Raw genomic sequence first — 26,682 nt, forward strand, 5'->3', positions numbered from 1 at the left:
CATCTCCTCAGTGAATTTCAGGTGTGGCGAGGAGGGAGAAAGGGAGGTGGAGGAGGGAGATGGCCTGTCAGGGGTTTGGGGGACAGGGGAAGGTCGTGGTCCCTGGTCCTGGTCGTTGGTGTTGTTGAGAGAGTTGGAGGCAAATAGGGACCCCTCTTCTTGCCTCTGATGTCTCTCCTTTCTGAAGCTTTTCCGGCGTGGGGGCAGATGAGGCTCCTCCTCAAGGTTTCTGCTGGGCTTTGTCTGTTCTTGGAGTACTGTTTGTTCCTCTTTATGAGATAACTCCTCGTTTATATGAGCCTTAGCACCAAGCACAGATGGATGACGTATGGAATAAAACAAGTTGGAGGTGAACGGTTTCACCCCTGACTTGTTAAAATTAAATCCATTTGCTTTAAACAGATGCCTGCGTTCCCAAAAAATATTAAAATTGTTGATAAAATGCACTGAGTGGTCAGTACATGCTGATATAAGCCATTTATTCAGTGCAAGGAACCTGCTGAATCTCTCGTCTCCTCCAGCAAACTTTTCCCACTTAGTTTTGCTGGTGACCTTAACTTCTTTGGCCTGTGGAGATAACGCTGTGTGGATTGTGATCAATAAACAGATTCTTGTAACCTCAGTGCAGTTTTGTACCTAAAACTTAATAATTTACAAATGTGCTACAAGTGAGTATTTATCCATTTGTATCACTGCAAAACAACAATAATTCAAATAGTTTGACATTTTTAAGTTAAAAATACATAGAAATTAAACAAAAACAGATAAATGTGGCCTTTATTGCACATTAATCTTGAAATTTAGAAACGTTACAAAAAGTTAAAGAAAATACATTTGACTTTTTTTTTCTGGTTTTACATGCAGCGTCACATATTTTAATACAAGAAGCACTCCAAGAGCGCAAACCTCCACCAAGCTTACTCACTCTTGGGAAGTATTCACTGTGAAGGGAATAGCATTGTACTTGGTACATTATGTAGAAGTGGATGATAGATAACAGGTGTTTGTGAGGATTAAACTCCATAACATTATTCTCCAATATATTTCTCTTTCTCTTGACAATGCTTTTTCGGTCAAACTGGCAAAAACGTCGATGTCAAATGTAAAAGTGAGATGACATGATATGTTGATGCAAACAATAATGTGATATATGAAATTCCCATATACAAGTATAATTTCTTACAGTTCTTATGGTTTTACCTTATATGACCTTGAAGAAGAGGTCAGAGTTAATAATCAGATATTTAGAATTCCCGTATGTCATTCCCCATATAAATGAATGTTTTCAATACAAACAACTGCAGTAAGAAGCATAGTTTTAAAAAGGATTCACTTTTACCTTCAGATCAGATCAGCTCAGAGGTCAAATATCACATGATATTTGAAATCCTTACACAGTACTTTCTATCTGTTGACAACACACAACACACTTGTAAGAATCAGTTTCTAAGTTCTGAGCCTTTTTGTCAATTTGTGATCATTAAATTATTCAGTTGACCTTGAACACCTTGGTGGATGTCTGGCAAATGTCGATATATTAGCATTAACATGATCCCACTCCACACCTACACCTAAACTACACCTACACTGTTGTATCAGAATGAACTCTTTTCGAGCTATTGTGTTTGCAGACACAATGGCATGGATGCAAACACCTCCAAAAACAAGCCTTCTTGGTGAAGGTAATGATTTTTTTTTTTGTATTACTATGATGAGATTAACCAGTAAATCCAGAACGCCAGGAATAGGTTAACAGTTGCCCAAACCACTGCTGCATTTTCTTCTTGCCAGCACTGAGGACACATCCATTGCCTTTGAAATAGTTAGTTGGCACCTCCTGGGAGCCTGGGTTGAGATGGGAAGCCTCATTTTCTGACTAAGGAGCAAGTTTGATTAAAAGTGAAAAAGAACACGTAGCATGACTTCACACATTGTACGTGTTTAATAAAACTGGCACAGCGTTCGTTCAGATGTCAGCGCTAATCCTGTTGGCATGCTATAGCTTATTTTTGATGCGACTGCTGCTCTTCCAGAGCATTTTGGTTGGAGCTTGTGATCTTGAAATTTTATTCTCATGCTGCAGATGTGCCAACACGAATAGACTTCTGACAGAAACTTTTTGGCTCGGTGGCTGGCATGAAATAAGGAAACCTTACACTGAACCAAGTGCCGTGCACTGAACAGTCCGGAATAAATATACATACCTTTCGAGGCTGGCACCTGCTGCTTCAGACACATGTTTAATTCAGCGTGTGCAGAGTGGGAGTGCTGTTCTGGTTCAGGTTCAGCTGAGATTTATAAGTAATAAAAACTTTAGTTATGCCTCAGTTTACTTTGTGCTTATGTGCATTTTATCTTTTCTTCTGACAGTTATGTCTTAGTCAGTCACTAAACGCAGCAGAATATTTGAAGTTGTGAGGGATGTTCAGTTTGAACTTTCTCTGTGTGTTTTTTTTTCTCGCTGTTCTGGCTCATTGAACTCAAAACATTCAGAGTTCAGTGTAGTAGTTTAAATCTGAATGAAGCCCATCTTTCTGGTAAACTTGAAGCAGTGTTTACGCTGTGATCTATAAATAAGTCTTGTGGGCCTATTGTGCTCATTCATGCGAGGATTTTGTAAAGACTTTAGGTGTCCCACTCCTGTTTTTCTGTTCCGCAAAGATGCTCCCAAGTGCTGCTGTGAGCCTCAGATGGACCGTTTGGTAAAGTTGGCATCTGGACAGACTTTACAGCATTATTTTTATTGTGTGACCTGCATAATTAGAACAAAAAGCAGAATGAAATGGCTCTTAAACAGATAAGCATAAAATCTAAGGAGTTATTGGGGTTTCTTTTTTATTAGCCTTTTATGCCTTTCCTTATTTTTCTGCCATGTGAGCATACACACTTGCCAGCCACTTTAGTTGCTTAGTTGCATATATCATATATCTATAAGCAGCCAATCACAAGCCAGCAACTCGGTACATTTATGCATGCAGACATGGTCACGATGACCCTGAATGTGGCCTGGTTGTTGGTGCCAGACAGCCTGGACTGAGCGTTTAGGAAAATTCTGTGATTTTCACACACAACCATCTCTGACCCAAAAAAGGTGCCTTTCTTATCAGCTGAGAACAGGAAGGTGAGGGTTTAATTACGCAGACTCACCAAAGTTAAACAACAGAAGATTGTAGAACAGAAAGCTCTACAAATTGTCCCCTTGACTGCACCAAAAGAGTTGAGAGAAGTATCTGTTTTGTAAAGTGGAACAGAGAAATTGCTAATATGAGCACAGTCTATCTAGCAGCTGTGAGTGAATGTTAGCGCAGTCCTCATCCTCACAAGCAGTGCAACTTTGTTTACTAGCTGGTTCTGTCACAGGCACAAATTCACACATTATCAACCGCCACTGGATGAATATGTTCTTGTCCAGCTGAGTGTGGCTGCTTACTTTTTCCAATTTGTTCAGCTGCCAAAAAAGAAATATGTGCTTTTTCTAAAGTTGCTTTCCTGAGCTTGTATTCTTCAACGTTTCACGGTTCAAGGTCTTTAAGCTCCAGGTGCTTTGTGATGAAAAGCAGCTTTAGCTTAGCTGGATTCATGACTTCAGGTGACAGGTGACACATTTTTGTTTTCTGTTGCTGTTCTCAGTTAAACCAAAGTTGAGATGACTTTGATTAGTTTAGTTGATTTGGGCTTAGCCCCACTTGTAGTAAAGTAAAGTAGTAAAAATGCATCTGTTGTCACTAGCTAGGTAGGCTAACGGCTGGAATGTGTATCAGGTGCGTCCTGAGGAAAGGGATCAAAGTGAGTGATGGACAACAGATTTATGTGATTTATGTGATATGTCACAGTCATATGAGGTTTTATTGCCCCAAATGTTGAATGAGCGTCTTTATTTTATGGCATAGTCGGTCACATGTAGTTACAGACGTTTTTAATGATATGCCTAACATTTTTTTTAGTTTATCATCAGGTCATACCTGTTTCAGGTGTATTTTAATGAATTTAAAGGCATTTTACTTCATAATGTAAAATGGTTTTTTTGGTTCCTTTCTATTGTTTGCTATATTGAAATAAAAGAAGTGCAGAATGACATCTGGCCTGCGTGCATCAAAGCTTTTTTCTACTGTTTGTACTCCAGCTCGAGTTGACCTGCTGTCTTACTTTTATCAGTGCCATCACAGTTATTTTTTCTCTAATAATTAGTCAGTGAAATGAGATCAGGTGGATTTCCGTTCTGCCCTGGAAGAGGTCAAAGCAAGCAGACAGTCAGCGTCTTCTTCAGCCTGAGGCTGCAACTCACTGCATTAGTCAGCAAATCTGGCGGTTTGTGTTTGGATAGCGGCCTGGATTGTTTCTGTGCTGAGGGGAAAAACCACATGCAAGCTGAGCGCAAAGTGGCCGAATGAGTTGCTGGTGTTTCTTGAATACTGAGTGTTCAATTTGGCGTGGACAGGAAAATGAAGAGGTTCAAATGTGATAGCAGCCCTCAGGACATCATTCAGAAAGTAACATGATCAAATATTCAGGAACACAGTCAGCAAGTTCAGTGATCATTCAAAAGCAAATGAGATTGCTGGCATCCTGCAGGTTGACCTCACTGATGCCTCATTTGCAGCCCTCATCGCCCTTTGGCGAAGTTTGTAGCTTAAAGCAGTAGCCGGTTCACTCCATCTCAAACCGTAATCTAGATCCTTATTTATTTTACACTTGTGTACCCTGAACTCTGTTGTAGCTACACCCATTAGGCTTAGCTTAGCAAAAAGCCTGGAAAGCAAAGAGCATAATTCTGCATTGCTATGCTGCACCACTGTTTAACATGTTTGATCCATACAAATCGAAAAGTGTAACGGGGTCATGTGGGGATTTGTGCGTGGCTACTTTTTAGTAGCAGTTTAGTGCCACAGCTGGAGAATGAAACCTATGAAACATGTTAATTAGCTAGCTTTTGAGGCGCTAGTAGGTTGATTTTTTATTTATTTATTTATTTATTTATTTTTTATCTTTGGCAGAATGAGGATAAGCTAAGCTAACTGTGTGTTGGCTGTTTTATTCTCTGCTCTTTGTTTTTTGCGGCATACCGACTCATTTCTGCCTTTTGGGGTTAATTAAGTCTTTGGTTAAACTTGCTTAAGAATTTTGATTTAACATAAAGTAAAGAAGGCTGCTGGTTGTTTAAAAAAGGTAAAACCAACTTGTTTACGTTGTCTGTTTGAAGCACTGTAAATCATGTGTGGGAACATCTTTGCCTTGTTTGATGCTAAACCCTTAGTCACTGTGTAGTTTCACTTGGATTTGATCTAATGGTCTCATCCTGTGAAGGAACTAAAACCATTTACATGTGAGTAAATAGATAACATATAAATCTGGGATGATTTACTAATCATTAACTCATTAGTCAATAAATTTCAGTTTTGAAATGGTTATTTATTAAGGCAAAGGCTGATTAGGTTCCAGTGCTTGCACCTGGGCATTTTCACTGCAATGTATCCTTAAGCCACTTAACACTGATCTATGAATTATTCAAGCATAAAAAAGGCAGATGGACGAGTGTTGTGTTTACACTAAGACAGTTTAGCAAAAACACTGAAATGCAGTTGGGCTGCATTTCAGTGTCTTGAACCCTTAATAAAGTCCCCTGTCTGCAGCCGTGACTCTGTCTCACTTCATGCCGATAATAAGTGCTTGTTAACCATTGGTAGATGTGGACACTTGAAGGCTTTCTTATAGCTGTGTATTGATCGGCACCTGAACTCATGCACTAGTTTGTTAGTCGAGTCAGGAGCATATGGGTTTTAATTTTTTTTAATTAGCTTTTGTTCTGTGTGTGTTTTTCTGTAGCCTCTGATGCCAAGGAGCAGCAGTTTTGGATCAGCCAGCTCCAAGCATGTGCCAGACGTCACTCTGACAGCAGTGCCAAGGTAAAAAACACACACACACACACACACACACACACACACACACACACACACACACACACACACACACACACACACACAGACACAGACACAGAAACATGTTATAAACATGACCCTGGTCTAAGCTCTTGGTGTCTGTTGCTGAGGAAGATAAGTCAGCAGAGAACCTTGACATTTCCCTCGAGATTAATGTTCTGTTGTGTGTCTGTTTATAAAGGCCTGAAATAGAATACTGTTGCAAACTCATACTGGGTTCAGTACAAAGTTTTTTTTGTTGTTTTTGTTTATTTGTTTTTGACAGGAGTAGGATTTTCCTCAGGTGGAAAACTCTGTGCAGCGTACCTAAAGGAATTCCTGCCCTCTTTCTTTTTATTCTGCTTTTAAGCGGCTGGCTTTGAGTAAATGGAAAAGTGACAGATTTCTTCCTGTCATTTTAAGTTTCAATTGGTCTCTTAATTAACGACCCATCACAAGATACAGTCTAGATCATAATACTCCTGATCTTATTTAGTCGTGAACTGGATTAATTTGTCCCAGATTTGGCTGTTTGCGAGCTTCCTTAACTTCTCAGTTGATTTTAATTGACAACAAAATCTTTCTTTCAGCACTTCGCGCGCTACAATAACCTGTGACTTGCTATGGATTGTGAGCCAGATGAGCTACTACTGTTTTTATTATTTCTTCCTGTCATTGATTCGTAGTCATAGTGCACTAAAATATCATTTTTTCCGCTTCTTTAAAAACAAAAAACAAGTGACTTCAAAGAGTTATTGGGTTATAGCTTCCCAAAGCGTTTGTGTTATAGCAGGATAAACAACAATGAACTCCGGCTGCATCCTGAATTTCAAAGTGAGTGTAGTACATTGGCTCTTGTACTTATTTGACAATGATCTTGGATGGTGATGAAACAAACTGAAATGGATGACATGAAAGTAATAGTGCTGAATAGTTTTAACCTCGACACACTGCGCGTGGCATCTTCTTTCGGGTGATTTACAGAGGTTTGTTACATTTTCCGATTCTTCTCTGCACTCGCCCTATGAATGCTCATCACAGTGAGCATATCTGCAGTCAGAAGACTTTATTAAATGGCATCCAGATAAATGCCACATCTCTGCCGACAACAAGTACTGTTACGTTTCCAGATGAACTATGTGCCTCTGACTTTGTGAGCGACTCATTCTAAAAGGAAACAAATAATATGAAAAAGAAAGTGAACGAGACATACAGAAATGTGTTAATGTACGCAAGAAATAAAATGAAAACGGCAACAAAAGTGAGGCTGACACCCTTTGCCCAACTCATCTCATCTGTCTTGTGAAGCTTTGCCTGCTGATTAATCTGACAATATTTTTAGTCCTTCCTTTGATTTAGTGATTTAGGGAAATATCGTGTAGTAGAGCGCTCCTGCTGCTTTAATAAAGGATGCATGTGCAGCTAAGAGTCCCTGGCGTCACTGTCCTCTTCTTATCTCTGTATGCTCACTCCAGATGGATTACTGAGTTGGGTGCATTATAACTACCTTCATCAAAAACTGTATTTTTTTTCCAAATATGGATTTCATGGAATAATGTTTGGGCCATTGCTTCTTTGGGGGTTTAGTGTGGTCGTCAAGGGATTAGTTCTATGTGTGTCGGTGTGTGTGTGCTGCCTGTATCTCTGTGGGGTGTATCCCCATTCGTCTGATCCAGTGGAGAATGAGGCTTGTTATAGAGCTCCTTGTGGAGCTCCACAGCCGGTGGTGACAGTGTGAAAATCAGCAGTGCATGAACAAGAGAAAAAATCCAAACTGTGTTATTTCTGCAAACTTTTGGTATTAAAGTTAGGTTTTTGCGTCAGATTGCAGTTACTCAGAATGTACTTCATCGTTTGTTTTTTGAGTAAAGTTTAGAGCTGATGCTATTAGCCACTTCATTATATGAACATCTGTACAAACTGTTAGTTTGGAGAAGCTTGTTTGAGGCTATCGCTATCTGATACTGCAACGCTGGAATATGTAGAGTTCACAGCGTTTATCTTTTGAGTTATCTCTTTTGTGCCTCGTAAAATTGCAGCAGTAAGGTAACAACTTTTGCTCTGAGGGTGAGGTTTCTGATTTCTGGTTTGTTTTGGACTTTTTCCAAGTTTTACTCTTTGTTTTCCAAACAATTTGGGATCTTCCATGAAAGCTAAGGTCAAATGCAGTAATCTGCTAGATACCAAAGTATTCTGAGGTACTATCTTTGCGAATGATATCAACCCACAGGAAAGAACACCCACCAGTGATACACATTGCCAAGGGGTTGCTAAGTGGACTTCTGGGCTAATTTATATTCTTGAACATAGATAAAGCCTACAGGATAAAAAGAGAAACAAACTTTTAGATTTAGATTTTAATCACCATAATATTTTACTTGTAATGCAAAGATTTTTGAGTGTAGTGATTTTCCTGGCATCTTTTTCACTTTAGCTTCATGAATAGAAAAGAAATACTTGTGTATGTATTCACTATGTTTGCATACTAAATCTGCAGAACTTTAAAGATGACTTTAAGATGAAATCTGTATTTTTATACATTTTTTTTCTACTGTTCTTCGCTCTTTGGAAGCAGCTGCTTTTTTCAAATAGGTTTTCTTCTTTTTTACTTAGTTTATGCTTTTTGTTTCAGGTGAGGAAGCTAAAGGGCTCAGATGAACACTTGAGTGTGGAAAGAGCAGGAGGAGGCCAGGAGCTGCTGGTGAGTAAATGACAGACAAATATTGCGCGCGCGCACACACACACACACACACACACACAGGTTCACCTTCAAACTTTAAACCATGAGAGCGAAAACTTCTGTTGTTCCTTGAGCGTAGATATCAGTCCGCTGCATATAGCTCCTTACAAAATCCAGATTTTGTGCGTCTTTTTCAACAATTAAATAGTTTACAGCCTCATTATGTTGCCTGTTTGCCAACTTGCTTATTCAACATGTAGCTCTTCAACACATCAAACCGTTGCACAGCTGGAGCGGGGGGGATTCCAATTACTCTGCTCGGCCATAATGAGAAAAGCAATCAAAAGATGGGAGAAAATTGGATAAGTAAGGAAAAAATGGAAAGGCAATGCGCTCTATCAGTCTTTTCCCTTCTGGCCTGTGGAGCTGAGTAGCAGTTTTGTTCCCGTTCGGTGACTGCGGGGCATTTCCACGGCAGCAGCTGTTATTACTGTACGCAGTGCTGTGGTCTAATCCGTCCCTGAGCCTCGCTGTCTGCCTCACAGATCGTTATCGCAGCCACTCCGTTGATGAGGCAGCTGGCGGTGGAGGCGCAGCCACATCTCCGATAACTCACCTCTGTGACACAAAAAGTGTGTCGGGAAAGATTTATTACAAACAGAGGCGAATGATTTCGTTTCCTTGTGAGTTTTTATGGAAAAAGATGTTGATCCATTAAAGGTGCAGTCAAAAATGGCTTTTATTTTGAAGTAGAGCAAGAATATGCTTGTGTGCCATGCTTCTAATCAGTAGGAGGTAAGTGCAGATATCCTTTGGGCTCGACAAAACAGTGTGAATTAATGACAGTTTGTACGGCATGTTTGTGATGATATGCCACTTTATTGCCCAACGTGGTGCTGTGCGTTATGCGCAGATATTTCTGCCTTGATCTTGTCTGTCTGAAAGGTTGTTCTAGATTTCTTCAGTTGCAACTTTGGAAACCTAAGCTGTGGCTTCATGTCCATTTTAGCCCTCAGTCAGAGACTGGACACAGAACCCCTGAAATCAGTCTGTAGGGGAAAATTGTGTAATTTTGGAGCAGTGGGGAAGTGGTTGCTGGAGGTTGCTGATAGTCTCTAGTTGATATTAGTAACAAAAAATATATGCTGCAGCACTGAAAACCACCTTGAGATTGCTTTGGTTGTTAGCAGATTGCCATCATTTCCTGTAGTTTGCCTGTAAGACACTGACTTGTCAGCAAAAATAGCAATCCGTCAATTAATATTATTCTGATACATCGTTAGGGCCCACCTCCCACCTCCCATCCCCCTTTTCCTTTTGAGTGTGTGTGTGTGTGTGTGTGTGTGTGTGTGTGTGTGTGTGTGTGTGTGTGTGTGTGTGTGTGTGTGTGCGCATTTGTAAAGCTATACCTGTAATCTCCATAATACCAAAACCCCTGAAAAGCCAGCAAAGTGCACCATGATGAGAGCCAGAAACCAATATTGAACTAAGGTGCGTACACAAGCATAGAAGGCAGCCAGCAGTGTGGTAATTGTGCTATGAGAACAACTCTATCCCCATCAAAAACACCCCAATCTTCACAGTTCAAACATATAACAAAAAGTGTTGATGAGGTGACAAGAACTTAAAAGTCCAGAAACCCCACAACCAATAGCAAAGACCAACAAGCTGAGAACACCAGCGTTCTGTGAGAGAACCATGCAGGAAAGTCTGAACACACGGTATAAGTCAACCAATACTGCAGAAGCCAAAAGGCAGAAAGCGATCCGAAGGCCAAGTGGGACAGCAGCTACCCCAACCCAGGGGCTGCCGCACAGCTCCAACAGTGCATGACGACCAATCCCACAAGGCGTCCACCCCAGGCTGACAGCTCCTGCACCCCTACCAGTCCTTGAAATGAGAGGCACCCACCACACCCTAAAGAGCCAGGCACAGGGACAAGGCAACGTGTCTGCAGGGAGGCCCCAGGGAATGCACCTCACAGGCCAACACAACGTGGGGAAGAGAAGGGAAGGGAGCCACAGAGCCAAGTCAGAAACCCAGTAGTACCCGGCAGCCCCCGCCCTCCTTCCGGTCCAACTGCTCCACATATCCAGTGCCACTCCCAGCCTGCCCGGAGCCAAGAGAAAACGCAGCAGAAAGGCATTTACTTTTAACTACATGTAAATTTATTCTGAGGCTGTCACAGCCATCACCTCTCTGCCCCTCGATGTCAGCATTATAAACGCATACAAGCAGTTCAGTGTGAAGTACATTCGCTCAGCAGGAAAATACATGTAATCTTCAACCCTAGCTAACCTTTATTATTGTCTGTATTTCTTATTTTAATGATAAAAAGATTATTTTGTTTCCTGTTTTGTTTGATTAAACTGTATTTACACCCAGAGCCATCCCCGATATCCTCCGAAACTCACTATTCGACCACTGAGACATGTAAACCTTTTGCCACTGTTAAAAGATTAAACCTTCTATTTCGGTATGGCTTTGTAGAAAACTTGATGGTTATTATTTACGGAGGCATGTGCATTCACATTGCTCTATATTCCAAGCTAATAACATTTTAAAATGTGATATTTAATCAGTTTTCCTTCCATCATGCTTTAGTCTTGCGCTGTAACTAATAATCATCAGTCTTATGTGTGTCATCACCACCATTCATCAACTGGACTGATCGCAACAGAGTTTACTGCTAGAAAGCGTGTCCTTCATTTCCTATAAACACATTTACACATCTTTATCAATAAATGGATATCTATCCCAGTCACAAACACGCCTATGAGCATGAGGCCGGTAAAGAGAGACTGCATTGTTAGACATGATGAGGTCTAAAGGTTAAAAAAATGAAGCATGCTAATGTTGTGCTACTTTGTTTGTGTGCTGTAAAAGGGAGTGATGAGGGGGCAGTAGAACTGAACCAAGTGATGTAACTAGGCTGTTTTTCCTTTGTGTGTGTGGGTTTTTTTTTTTTTTTTGGCCTGCAGAATTACTCAAAGATTTATGGACAGATCTCAACGGAAATTTAAACTTTGAACTTACAAAATTTTGTGGCGGGGCGCTTAACCATTTCATTTTGTGCCATATATAATACATAAAGATCATTTAAAAGTGAGGTTTTGCTGTTAAAATGTGTTTCCTGTTTTAACCTGCTTTGTTGATAATCTAGTGAAAGTGCAGAATAAATACATCATCTTTCTCTGTGCAGCCACGTTGTTTGCATCACATACAGCTTCCAGTCTAAGAAAGCCCCATGTTCAACAAAGCACTAACTCTTAAATGAATGAATAGACACTTATATCTCTTCGCCTGAGGATCTTCCCATCATTTCCCACAGGACAAGTTGACCTTGTTTATTGCAGTGCGGCCAAAATATCAGAGGTCGCATCTGTTGGAGTCAGCAAACAGGGTTCCCCTTTCCAGCCACAGCTGAGTCCTGCAGGTAGCCGGCTCCAGCATTCTGTTGTGATAGTCTAAATTCACGTGACATGGCTTCAGAGTTTCTCTGTAAAAGCCTTTGAAGTTATCAAGCTGATTAGCAGTCTGATAAATTGGCCAGTGACCTTATTATTTCTTTTGTTGTGAAGCTGGAAAGGTGCAAACACCCCTCCTGAGGGCACAAGAAGGCAACATATGCCCTGTGAGTTAGACTGATACAGCTGTTTCTGCTCGATTAAGCCTTTGAATAGACTTTGATCAATTCACACTTGAAAGTTTTTCATAGTGGACACCCACCTCGTCAAAGTAATGGGCCATATCTGTTAACAAGTCAGTCAGAAGTTTCTTCACTCCTACATACTCTCTGGTGTATAGTAAGTTATATTGTTGCAAATGAAAGCATTTAAGAACCACAGCAGTTAAAGAGCATTGTTTTCCAGTGTGTAAAGGGCACCAACTCTCTGTTAGCTCAATGACTGCAATTTCATTTTAATTCAGTTTCACTTATATAAGGCCAAATTACAGCAGCCTTCACCTCATAGTGCTTTATTGTTGGGTAAAAACCCTAAAAAGGTGGAGAGAAAACTGTATGAGCAAGTATTTAACCACAGAGAGAACTAAAAACTCTGCTATTACCATCAGCACCAAATCTGTGTGCTGGGAGCTTCATGGCTTCGGTTTTGGTGGCCTAACAGCTGCAGGTGTAATGTGTCTGTGGCCCAGTACTTTTTTTCCATTTTAGTGTCTCAGTATTGAGCTATTTTCAGACACTCTAACCAAGTTTATTGCTGAATAGCAAGTTGTTTGTAATAAGTGTCTTTCCCTGTGGTGCTGACTTTCCTGTCTACTCCTGATGCCTCGCAGAGGGCCAGGTTTGCCCACGCAAGTGTTGTTGTAAAGATAGGACTTCTGTACCGCAGGGTTAGACTAACAGGAAGTGTACCGAGGCCACCTTCTTTGAACGAGCCCTGTCCCCCAGTAAGACCTGTAAGACCTCTGCTTTTCTCTTTAAGTGAAGTTAGTAAAGTATAATCACATTAACTTTGCAATTGCCGAGTTATTTATTTATTTAACTTAACGATTTCAGCAGTTAATTTTAGATAGAAGTGAAATGGTAAGAGAGGAATGCACTTAACTAAAAGAGCTCTAATTATGTAAATACACGTCTGTCCTCCTTCCTTCCAGCTCTGGCCCTCCTTTTTCTTTACAGCTTTCTTATTTTTTCTGTTGCAGTTTATTAAAGTGCTTTGGGGCTCTGTGCCAGTTTTTGGAGTACAAAACCTCAGCGTGTCTATCTGTTCACACTCCCGAAACACTGTCTTTTCCTCATACTCATAGCTCGTGGCTTAGCCGCGCACAATACAACAATGTACTCTCCCGTAAGCTGATTATCTTCTGTTAGAACTGCTTCACAAGTACCGACCTTCAGTACCTCCCTCTGCTTAGACTTTGGTGATGCATCTAATCAGAAGGAAAATATTCTTAACTTGTGAGCAGTTTTATTATCTGAAAAGAAGAGGGAGTGACCCCTGATTATTTGTGTGGTATGTAACAACGGCAGGTTCGTGATGGGTTTGATCCTCTTGGTTACTGCAGAGTGAGCAGCATCTCTGACCAAAAATGGGAAGGCCATTTGTTTCCCTCTCATTGTGTGGTGCTCTGGGGTGGAAGTTGTTTATTTGATCCATTTTATTTTCACCGCTGCTGTGACCAGACCTCTGTGGTCTTCTGGGGGATAAATCTGCGCTGGATCTCTGCTGCAGTATACTAATGGAGAGCAGGGGCAGGAGAGAGAGATACTGGTCTGACATCGCTGCCTGTGTGAGCATGGAGGTCAGCGAAGTGAGGAGACAAGAGTCACAGAGGGGGAAGCAAAGGAGGCATCAAAATGAAAGATGTGATGTGACTTAAGCTTTGCCGCAGAGGGAAACAAAACAACAAAAAGGCTGATTCTATCTTTTGATAAAACTCAGCTGAGGCACCCACCACCTATCAATTCACATGCTTGTATGAGAAAAAATGTTTTTAGGTAACAGTTTTACTGGGGAACAACAAGATGCATGACACATCACACTGTGTCAACATTTATTTAACACAAACTAATCCAAAATGCAATGACTCCATGATTCAGTTGTTGGCAGAGCCACCTTTAAGCTGTTTTGGATTTTATCAGTATCTCACATTGTTATGGACGAAAGTTCGTTGAGGTTTGCAGGCATCCGTCTATGCACAGCTCTCTTTAGGTCCCACCGCAGTTGATTGGATTAAGCACTTGACTTTGATTGATGTCCAAACCGCCATCATTTAATCTGGAAGTTTTCTGGCTTCCTCTTTGGACACATTTGTTTCATTTTCTTCAGTTGGACTCTCTCCTGCAGGGTTTTCCCTTGCAATTGATTTATTAACGTACACATGGTGGTTAGAACAGAACGGGAGGCTGGCACATATCCCATAAATCCAATGGTAAATTAGTGTTTTCACATATTGGTAAATAGGGGCTATGACCACTTTCAGGCCAGATTTACCTGCCAGACTGATGGCCTCATATTTGACTGTAAAATACTTTGGTATGTTTCCAAGTTTTCTCTTTGACCGCAAGGTGTTCAGGTCCTGTGGCTGCAAAACAGGCCCCAACCACTGCCTGACAGTTGGTATGCTGTGCTTGTTTTTTGCTGTGCAAATGTGAGCAAATATCTCCACTTTGGTCTCATCTGTCTTAAGGAGAGTCTTGGCTTTTTTGGCTTTGCTGTCATGCTCATTTTAGAGAGAAAACGGTTGCTGTTTTTCCAAATAGTTCTGCCATGAACGTTTAACATACTGCGGCCTGTAGAGTCTCATCAGTTAGTTAAGTGCAGTTGATTAGCAGCGCCCGGCTGCTACTTACTCTCTTAGTTCCTAAGAAAGCAGTAAGGGTGTACTTCACACACTGCTTCTGCTACTATATTTTACAAATAAATAATATGCTTTAATACGTCATGTGTTATTGTTCATATGAGCTTGTATTTACCTAACTTCAAGACCAGTTTAGGACCAGTTCATTTTTCTTCCATTATGTCCTGATATGTAATATCTTAAATTGAAAGAGGTTGTACTTTTTTTGCCACATGACTGTAGCACAAATCATTGTACGATTGTGTGTCACTGGATGAAAGTGGCGTGTAGTGCTCAGTAAGATTAGTACGGTTTAAGTAACAGTTCATTTACCAGGACTTACCCAGTGAGTTTAAAGGTTTTAAGGCGTTGGTTGTGATGAGTTGGAAGTGACGGATCCGTGTCACTAGGTGACATCATAATAAAACGCACAACATTAACACTAGCATGAAGCTCATGAACATAAAACTACTCCCCATTTATGTGTAATAGTGAATACATCTTACTAAACCCTTATTTATTTATTTTTTAATCATTATGTATAGATTTTTTATTTTCCTTTACTTTTTCCTTTACATCATCATGTTCCTGTCATCTTTAAATCCCATCTTCCAGGGCTCCTCTTCCTCTGGTCGGACCCGTAGTTTCTCCCTCCTTCCCCACCTAACACCAACTTCATCCCCGGGATCTCCGAGGCACCTGGGTCACCCCGCCACACCCAGCAACATCGTCACGATCACTCACCACAAATCTCCAGCTGCAGCTCGACGAGCCAAGAGTCAATACCCAGGCCGGCTGCTGGAGGTCAAAGAGGTGGGTGGAGAAGTCGTAGCAGTAACAACACACCTTTTGACTTATGAGTGGGCATATGTTTTCACCTTTTAGATTTATTGAATGCAGTTTCCTTCTTCAGTACACTTTCTTTCTGAATTTTTCCCTTAAAAGAAACTGGCTTTAATTATATGTTACAAGAACTAAGTTAAAGAATAGTTTTATTTTTCCAGAAAATGTTATTTATTAATTGATAAATTACATAAAGAAACAAGAACCCAACAAGAGCTTAACCTATCATGGCGTGTTTGTGTCAGTTTCTGTCTGACACAAGTGAATCGCGGGAAGGAAACCTCCTCTTCCTCCTCTTCCACTGTAATCTCGGCAGTTCTTTTCTCTGTTTTTACTGGAGACGGTCACTCCTTAACATCTCTTTTTCATTATAAAGATTATTCAGCTGTGTCTGTCCACTGCTTGAGGGTATCCAGCACAGATTTGTACTAATTTTCGGTAATGGCTTTTTTATTAATGCCAGCAGTGAGCAGTGTTTTCCAAAGACAGGATTTGGTATTTGGTATTCCACCTAAGGAAATACTTTCTATAGTCTGACTCATAAGAGGCTGTTTTCAAAGGCTTTTACAGATTGGTTATCTAGTAATTATATTTAATTTTAGTATTTTTGTGTCCATTAGCAGAAATGTTTTACTTTGAAAAACTAAAGCCCCTCTGCGGTGTAACGCTCTGTTGAAGTAGCAGAAGTCTGTCATTCGGATGTGGGTCACTTTAACATTAATGCTCGTCACAGCTTCATTCAAGCTTAACAACAACAGAGCGCCATGGCGCACACGAGACGGGACAGTACAGCAAGTGATGTATAATGCATCACATCGCAGTAGACAAACACGAGTGTTCAGAGATTTCTTTTTTCCTTCATTTTATTGCTGTTAAGGGGATTTTTTTTATTTTATTTTTTTTTTTAGAAAAACTGATAATTTCTTAGCTTTTTTGTGAGCTGAGTAAATCAGACAACAGGGAATCTTGTGAGTGTCTGACATTTTACTGATTTTCAAGCACATAGATTTAGCAATTTAATATTTAGAAATTGTGTAATTGCAAATAAATCAAATCAAATCACTTTTATTGTCACATCACATGTGCAGGTACACTGGTACAGTACATGCGAGTGAAATTCTTGTGTGCGAGCTTCACAAGCAACAGAGGTGTGCAAAAAAAAAATACAATAACATAAAACAAGCAAAATATAAGAATGGCTAAATCTGAGAGTAATAAATATATGTACAATATATATTACAGTAAAGGCAGAAATATCAAACATTTATTTCTTACAGCTTCTTCCATGTAAATAGTTATAGATTTAATTTCTTTTACCCACAGTATCTTGCATAACTGTGCAGCTGATTGAAATTATGCTTCGTGAATAGTTGAGCATATATACTGCAGGGATTTGTGTTCTCCTGCAGTAGAGACTGAGAGAAGTAGATGGGTAGCATTCCTCTGGTTAGAAACAACAGCATGGACACAGATACAAAGCACTGTATATAAACTATAGCTACGTTGAAGCTAACAGATAATTCAGCCGCTTGTTTTGTTTTCTCATCAATTGTTATTGCGACTTTTATAAGAAGGAGCCAGAGTGTTCATTGTGAGCTGGACATTGAAAAGAGCACGCTGTCTACTTTGACGTATGAAAAGCTGATGCGATTTATATCAAAGTGAAGAAATACGTGTTTAAAAGTGGCGTAAAGACATGCAGCAGGGTGGATGATGAGGAAATTATGGTTCAGCGGTGGTAACGTATTAGCAGTGCGTTGGCAGGTTTGGACTCCCCGTCTACCTGCAGTGAGTGTGTGCTGTCAGATGAGGGTATTGTAAAAATATGTGGTATTACTGATCTGTGGGCTACTCTTTCTTGGTGCTGATGCTTGGTTGCTGGTCTAGCAGCCAGTTGCAGAGAAGAGTGAAGTAATAATATTTGACTGATGCACAGAATCATCCATGTTGAGCATCAAGGTGTTGGGATTTGAGAATTGCACAGGAATCCTTTCCAGTGGTCAAAAACCCCTCATCACAGGCAAATACCTCCCCAAATGGGCATTTAAATTAAGCATGTTTTATATAATATCATTTTATATTTGTCACCCTTTATACTGTGAAGCCTCAAATATAATTTACAATATAATTGTCCCACAAATAATCATTTTTCCGGTGCCATCGTCAGCAAGCTTCAACCTGACTAGCTTACTGGGAGTCCAGTAATTTCTGTGAAGCAACTTGTATTGGATAAGCTGAGATTGGGCTTCACATGAGCAAACATACCACGATGAAACCAGCTTCTTCCAACTATCCCCTAAAATCTGAATTCCCCCCCGAGCCTGGAATTCTGATTAACTGGAAAGTTTTCCAGTTTTTAATTAATACAGACTAGTTGTTGGTTGTCTTTTCTCCTTATTTCACCCAAACTTCACCGAAAGTCCATTGCAAGGCCTGGGTTTGAGTCCAATTCAGGCCATTTCCTATGTGTTATCCCCCCCTCTCTTGACTTTTTTCTCATCTACTTTCCTATCCTGTCAAAATAAAGGCAAAAAAATAAATCTTTTTTTTTTTTTTTTTTTAAAGCTGTGCTATATTTTCTGTGACCTTTGTCTTCAGAGATTGTAAAAGTCTCAGGCGAGACACTGGTGCAGTGAGTTCAGCAGATATTTCTGGCATCTTGGCAGGCCTGACACTGACTGCAGTGTGCTCACACTTTACTGTAAGTTCAGCATGGTTGGCATTTTTTATTGCATATATATCAATACTGATTAACGTGGCTGGTGACAGAAGCAGTTTGTGCAATCATCAATTTGCAAAAAAAAAAAAAAAGCTAGAGAAAAGACTAAACTGTAAACCGTTGATATTCCACGCAGTGTTGCCCGGTTCATCCCTGAAAGTGTGTACTGTACTAATGCTACGTTTAAACAGTTTTATGATTTCTGTGAGTTAAAACTTGGAAGCACAGCGTAAGTTAATTAAAAAAAATCTCCTCACTTGACATTTCCGGTAACTTTTGCTGTAGTTTGAAGTTCAAATCCTCATTAATTCTCCCCGCCTCATTCACCAGTCCTGTCAGTTCTAGTTACCACTTTGTCCCCATGTGCTACATCTCTGTACTCTCAGAACGGTCGTTCACCCTTTACCGCTTATCTTTCCAGAGAAGATTTTTTTTTCCCCTCCTTTTCTCCCATCACTTCTTAATAGGCTTGTCTGCAGCTGATTTAAATTGATTAATTGCACAACATTAGGCTTGAAGTGAAGTTGGTAAAGCAAAACTAATAGACACAATGAAGACATGATTGTATGCTTGGCTGGTGAACTATACAGCCTTTTGCTGCTGCAGTTTTGCTTTCACCCCTTTTTTTGTTTAGAGACAAAATGTTCTTTTCGGATTATTGCCAAGCAGCTGTGCATCTGGTCGCTAAATTATGGAGAGATGATGACAGGAGGAAATATGGACAAAGAGAGACAAGAGGCTTTCTAAAATACTTCTGCCCATGTAAACTGTTGGTACTGAGAATGGAAACAGAGGCTGACAGGTATGAAGTCATGCCGGCCATGTCAGAAAATGTTTGTTTATCTTTATAAGAGACTTTTTGATATGTTTTTGTCTTTTAATTATGCAAACCTAAATTAAGACCTCAAAAATTATTGAATATTTTAATTTTCACTCTTTTTTTTGTTGCGTGTTTCATTCCCTAATTGTGGTGCAAGCAATTGTATGTGAAAGTGTGTAGTGACAAACCGACTGAGCATTACATGAGTGCAGTTCCCATTAAGTAGTCTGTGTAATCAGCCATGCATTGCATTTGGTTTGCACCATAGAGCACCATAGAGCTAATCCAGGGGAGCATATGCAAGTCGGGGAATCTGATATGGCACAGCGCCTTTGGAAATTTGTTAAAACAAACCATAAATGGGTTTTTTCAGCCTGAAAATTGGGGCAAATTATGTCTGTCCATCCATTTTTCAATCGACTTTGTGGGCGCACTGGAGTCTGTCTCAGCTGTAGTACTGTGACAACCTGGCCAGGCCACCAGTCTGTTGATTGGCTTTTGGCATTGTTTCTCACCTCACATCTTTTCAGAAATACAAATTTCCTTTCTCCATGAACTGGAATCTGCTGATATCCAGCATATTTATTCATTAACAACACACGCGCAGTGTCGCAAAACTGTCAGCGACATACTAGCATAGTGTGGAAGCCCTTCATGAATCAATTTGCAAGTAAAACGCAGCAGAACTGCCACAGAAGCGTGCACAACAATAAACCTCGGAACCAGCTACAAGCTTGCAGCCTCGGTATGAGCAAAGGATCAAATCAGGTACAGGAAAATTATGGAGATGAGTGAAAAAGTGAAAAGGATGGATGACCTGTTATCTGGAGAAGTTCTAAGCCTACTGGGAATTGATGCATTGGAAGTATCTGATATGTTTTTGTTGTATGACGTATGTTGTTCATTCAGTTCATTTTCAGTTCATTTTTTGCACGTCTTTACAGAAGCAGAGCACTTATTTTGTTTTATTTTGATGTCAGAAGATCCTTCAAGTTACTGCATTTGGGGAAAATTGTGAAGTTTGTTTTATTGTGAAAAGACAATTTTGCTTTAAAGTACATTTTTATTTGTGTATGCTGTCAGTAATTGGTCAAGAAAATTAAAATCTGCAAAAATGTGAAAGATCTGAAAAGCGGGGACCTTCAGATGTTTGCTATTTTTAACTTTAAATCATTATTTCAGCCATGAGTCGGGCTGACTGTGTTGCTCAGCTGAAGGTTACAGGGATAAGAAGACAATCTTTGACCTGTGGATTTCTGAGCTTTGTACCAGAATGACAAAGACAGTTCATTTACTGTCTTCTTTGAGCTGGGACAAAGGAGCTTTATGTGACGCCTACCAAAGAGGAGATGTTTTGTTTTGTTTTTTTGCCTAATAACTTGTCGTGTAATTGACATTTCACTGGAGCATCTGTTAACCTTGAGTCACTGTGCCGCCCAACACTAAACGGTGTATTAAAGCCTGCCGTTTAACTCAACAGTTTCTCCTGCATGCGAGTCTGAAGGCACTCTTTGGAGGAGCATCAATGTTTCATGTGGAGATCTTTCTTTTAAGCCTTACTTGCTCGCTGAAGACCTGGCTGACTTCGACTTGTTAAATTCCCCATTCAAGATGCGCCACGCTGTGCGTCTGTCTCCCCATGCTAAGAATATCACGCCTAAAGGATTCACTCTGTGACAGAAAAAGAAGCTAGTGATCAGTATGAGTGCAGGATCATTTCTCACCTCTCAGGAGCAGAGTGTCTCTCCTCAGAATGAACCAGGGACAGTTTGAGTAAATAACAAGCAGATGGTGTGATCATTAAGCAAAACAAACATTCCTCTGGTGCCCGCCTTTCCTCCACAGACAGAAAACAAGGCCCTCTGTGATGCATGATTCATCCTCTGTAAGGCTTCACATTCTTTTGGTCCGGAAGAATTAGGTTGCTTCTTTCTGTGACCTGATTCATATCTACCATTATTTAGCTCCTCTCCATCTCTCTTCATGTCTTCTCTTCCACTTCTCCTCCTGCCTTCCCTTCTTCCTCTTGTCATTTGTTGTTTTCCAGCCTTTATTCGTAACAGGCCAGTACACTGGAGCTGATAGTACAGGAGTCTGCTTGTGCTGTGATTTATACACAACTACACACTGTAGAGGCCAGAAAGCTGCTGCATGCTGATTACATAGTGGATTTATGATCAAACAGCAGCATCTGGGATGTTTTGTTGTACATCCAATTTATTTTCTGGTTACTACAGCTGATAATATTCATAAACACCACTCTTTTGCTTCCTGTAAGGCTCTCTATCACAGCTTTTTCCAATGTGAATCATGCTTGGATTGGTCCTTTACCTGGAACTAGTTTGAAGTGGGAGACCTTACCAGGGGCAAATTGCCCCTGACCTTGTAGATGCAATGTTCACTAAGGCACACAAACCCTTTCTCACAAGCTATCCAAACCTTCCTGGACCCTTTGTTGAATCATGAATTAATTGTGGGCACATTTTGCGGAAGATGAGTTCAGTTTCACAGGCCTGATAATAAATCACTTAAATAAAACCTGTGTTACAAAGTGAAGTAGGCTAAATAATCTCACAAAGCCTGAGAACAGCTGAGAAATCATTGACATCTTTTAGCTTGAAAATTGTTATAAAGCCATTTCTTTGGGACTCCAGTGAACCACGGGAAGAGCCGTCATCCACAAATGGAGAAAACTTGTGACAGTGGTGAACTTTCCCAGGAGTGGCCAACCTACCAAACTCATCTCATCAATGACTAATCCAGGAGCTCACAAAAGAACGCAGAATAACATCGGCAGGCCTCGCATGCGTCAGCTAAGGATTAGAATTTATGATTCAACAATAAAAAAGCGAGTGGGCTAAAAATAGCGTCCATGGAAAAGTTTGTATTTGCCAAAAAAGTCTTGATGGTTCCCAAGACTTTTGGAAAAATATTCTGTGGTCTGATGAGACCCAAGCTGAATGTTTTGGCAGGTTTGAACAGTACTAACAAAGAACATTATACTAACAGTCAAACATGGTGGTGGTAGTGTGATGGTGTGGGGCTGCTTCTGGACCTTCTGCTGTCTACCAAGAAATCCTGAAGGAGACTATCCAACCATCAGTCTGTACACTGAAGCTCAACGGTGCTTGGGTTATGCAGCACAACAATAATGTAAAACACACCAACAAGTAGGGCTGGGCTATATCATACTGTTCACGGTAATACCGGTGTAATTTTGGGCAATGATAGGAAAATGAAATATCGCAATAGAATATGAGTAAAACGTGCATGTGCAGTGCCTATGTTTATATACGCACATGGCGGCGACGCAGAATGAGAAGAGCGAATTGGTTTGTAAAAATGCTGCAACTTCCGTGGTGTGGAACTGGTTTAGCTTTCGTCCGTCAGATACACAACAAAGCACTATTTTTGGTATGCTAGCGGGCCGTCGTTATTACCGTGTTGTTTGGAAAATACGGCACACTTAAAATCAATCCTTTTGATTTTTCTGAAAATCGACAGTGCCCCTTATGTATGAATTCTGGTTGTGTTTGCTGACCTCGAAACGATTTTACATGGTACACGGCGCTCGAAAATCTGTCAAATGTTTTAGTACGACTTTGCTAAGCTACGAAGCCGCACCGCTTGATGGATTGACGGAGCATTACGGCTATTGCAGGCAGGAGCCTCGCGGAGTGATACGTACTGGGCTTCAACATAATATTACCGTATTGTGTGTGTATAACCTCTTTAAGTTTTGTGGATCTTGTACATGCTTATATGGATATGTCAGCCAATTCCACTGGAAATGCCTTTTGGTTAAACTGTCAGCAAGGAATTTGCACTGTTACGTTTTTACAGTGGGGCAAAAAAGTATTTAGTCAGCCACCGATTGTGCACGTTCCCCCACTTAAAATGATGACAGAGGTCAGTAATTTGCACCAGAGGTACACTTCAACTGTGAGAGACAGAATGTGAAAAAAAAATCCATGAATTCACATGGTAGGATTTGTAAAGAATTTATTCGTAAATCAGGTGCAAAGTGGGCCAAAAACAAACAAGAGAGACTCGCTACAGAAAAGCCGATCAGCTGATCATTTAAGCAGTTTCACGATTGAAGTAGCAGCCGGAGAGCGAGAGGCAGTCGCTCGTTAAGCTTAACGTGGGAATGCTTTACAAACATTCAGAGATGGACTTACACACTTGCTTTACTTCTCTCGGGATAACTTTGTCGGAGATGAAATGCCAGGTTGCTAGCGAAGCTCCAAATGCTATCCAGATCACCGACAGGTCCCGCATGCCACAGCCGCTCTATCACGTGATGCATATTGCTCCGACGTGCTAACGTTCTGAGGCGAGTTACGGCGTGTTGCAAGTTTTGTGAGGTGCTTTCGTGATATTTAATGGATCGGATTACATTTTTTATTTTTCTCCGATATCCGATCCAGTAATTTAGGTCAGTATCGGACCGATACCGATACGTAATATCGGATCGGTCCATCTCTAGAACAAACATCAACTTCTGTGTCAAACTAATGTGACTTCCATGTTGAGGATCATCACTGCGATGGTGATTGTATCAAAGCACCAGATCACGAGCATGACGGGGAACCTGCTTTCAACCATCAGCTTTTGAGCTGCCATATTAAAAAGCCATTGTTTAGAAAATGTTTTCAGCTGCGTCTTTTTTCTAATTGATTCTAGCTGGGGACACAAATCCACTTTGGGGTTGCATCAGGAAGGACATCTGGGGTAAAACTCCAAATCAAACACGTGAAGCTACCCGCTGTGGTGACCACAGGTTAAGGGAGCAGCTCAAAGTAGGTTTTATTTGGTACAACGAGTCTATCAATTATCGCTCTGGACTCTCAATTTAACACTGAAAGATTTGGATGTCTGAGCTCTGGAAGCACATCTGGTGACCTGCAGGTAGATGGCTTATGTTTTATTCACAGCTTTTCATAGACAAAGTCTATACACAACAATCCAAACCAGCGCACATCCTCTTTTTCTTTGTCACATATAATCAGCATGCTCTGAATTAAAACACCTTGCTCTGCTTGCCAACATAATCTTTGGCTGCTGTACACAACTGAAGATTTTAAAGAATGAGAGAAATGAAAGGGAACATTACCACAAATTTTAGATATAATATTAACAGAAACTTGCTCTGTCAAAAAACAAAAAGTCAATATTTGTGGAATGATTCACCTAAATTTAACTGTTGATATTCATATTCATCATGTTCATAGGGCCACTGCACCAGATCCTTACCTCCTGCAAATACTTACTAATAATAGGACTTAGTTGAAAATGTTTTCTAGATAGTGGAAGTTTTAAAATATAATATCTAAAAAAGACTCCTTCCTTCATCCCTTGAAATACCCTTAAATGTGGCATCATTTTCATCAAAAAGTGGAACATGTTTGATTTTTAATTAGATGAAATCACCCAATTTAAGTTTAAGAGTCAGTGTTTTGACATGTGCAAGTACATGTGGCAGAAAGAGACTTCCACTGAGTGCATAAATGGCATAAATCACTTTATGATTTCACTTGATATTATCGAGCATGCTTGCGCTCATGCTAAAACAGACTGGTCATGTTGAACTCACCACTTATACAGGAAAAATGTCAACCATGATATTGTGGTATGAGGATTTCTGTCACAAGGTAATGTAGAAAAGCCTTAAATAATGCCCTGTAATTACAGTAATGTGTCACAGAGTGTGACAGCGTGAAGGATTTTAGCTGGAAAATAAAATAAAATCCTGTTTCAAGTAAAAGAGTAAGTTGTGATTGTTTGACAGACACAGTGAAGCAGAGATGATATCAGTGATACCATACACTAAGAATCTATTTATAACAAGCATTCAATAGATGACACCCTTCTCCCCAAGAACTTCAGCATAGCTGAATAATTGGAAAACGACTGTGCATTTTCAGGATGAAATTCCTTCCTGTGAATCTCTTTGCCACATCGTCCTCACTGCAACAGCTTTTTAGTGACTCCAGAATAGCTCTGTGTACTGATGCATGGAGACAGATGTGCTGTAGAAGTGTACGCAGAGGACGAGTGTTTGTGAAGCCATTCAATATTAATGAATACAACATTTCCAGCGTGATAAACAACCCAGATTCATTAGCCCTGAGAAGCTTATTACACTGGAAGCGAGAAGCGGTTAGTCTTTTTTCTTTTGTGATGCATTTAGACTCTGATAGGTGACTCATACAGAGATAATTTCAGTAAGTAAGAAATACTCGGTGTGTCTGTGGGAGCACGGAGGAGAACCTTTCTGCTTTGACGAGTTTTTGCAGTTTCTTGTTTTGGCACTCTCGTCTTGGAGCAGGTTGTGTGGATTGCTTGTTTCCAGTAGTCAAGACTGAGGTTATACCACTAGAATTAATGCTAAGTGGTATCACCACCAACATGCCAGTAAAGTTGTTGTATAAGATGATGAAAGATGAGTCACATTCATTTCTGTTTCTTTATGCGTGCACTTGACATTTTTGGTTTGGTTTGTGAACATAACCTGTGCAAACAGACTTCAAATACTGTCCTCAGTTAATCCAACATGATAACATTTAAAGATGCTGCAAGCCATTTTCTAAAAGTGTGCATTAGAGTGTCTCTAATGCTCAAAAGTAAGCTTTAATGTGGCCTGTAGCCCAAAAGTGATGCTAGGATCCTGCTCGGTGTTTAAAGAAACAAACAAACAAACTGATCTTACTTTTAAAGATTTGCTCTTTCCACAGTGAGTCAGCACAGCTGGAACTAAATAGCTCGGCAATTCAGGAGTCAGTTGTCCGCTCTAGGATGAAGATACATTCTCTCTTAAACTTATTCCCTCATTCTATGCTTTTAGGTTTAAAGGTCCCTAAAATGCAAAAACAGGTCAATAGTTCAACAGTATTGACTGTTAAGATGGACAATTTCCTAATTTCTTTTTCTTAATCAAACATTAGTTAAAAAGCAGCAAATTGAGCATGAATTGTTGATACAGGCTAAATACACGTCACAATTAACTGCAGCATCTATTTTAAATGCAGCTTTGTTTCATTTAAAATTGTTGCTTCAAAAATCAGATCCAGGTCTGCAACCAATCACAGTCGCGGTGTTCAAAGTTACTTTGATACATCAAGGTGGTGATAAAATGGCAGAGGTGGATTCAGTCTGCTGTCAGTCGGCGACTAAATTGGTCAAGTTGACAATTACATGCAATCTGTTTGTGATAATGTGGTGATTAAATGTGCCGTCTACACGGACGTTAACATGGACTGCTTACATTCAGAGTGTAGAAAGAACTTCATATATCTGAATTAGAAATTCCTCCACAAATAGTGATGTAGTTGCTGCAGGGCTGTACCTGCAGAATAGCGTAGGTGCCCATAGGTGCCGTCCTGCTTTTACTCCAGTTTGA

General features: G+C 40.3%; 1 protein-coding gene across 2 annotated transcripts in view; it reads left to right on the plus strand.

Moving 5' to 3' along the window:
* osbpl10a (oxysterol binding protein-like 10a) overlaps window positions 1–26,682 on the plus strand; it is a 94,935-nt gene that overhangs the window by 30,473 nt on the left and 37,780 nt on the right. For both annotated transcript variants that reach the window (XM_085396659.1, XM_085396658.1), the window contains exons 3-5: window positions 5,824–5,903; window positions 8,548–8,616; window positions 15,514–15,711. In XM_085396659.1, coding sequence (XP_085252785.1) covers window positions 5,824–5,903; window positions 8,548–8,616; window positions 15,514–15,711 — 347 coding nt within the window. The remainder of the gene's footprint in view (window positions 1–5,823; window positions 5,904–8,547; window positions 8,617–15,513; window positions 15,712–26,682) is intronic.

The sequence above is a fragment of the Rhamphochromis longiceps genome, linkage group LG22, assembly GCF_057381845.1.
Source record: "Rhamphochromis longiceps isolate RC_006_pf linkage group LG22, R_longiceps_female_GT1.1, whole genome shotgun sequence".
Taxonomy (NCBI): Eukaryota; Metazoa; Chordata; class Actinopteri; order Cichliformes; family Cichlidae; genus Rhamphochromis; species Rhamphochromis longiceps.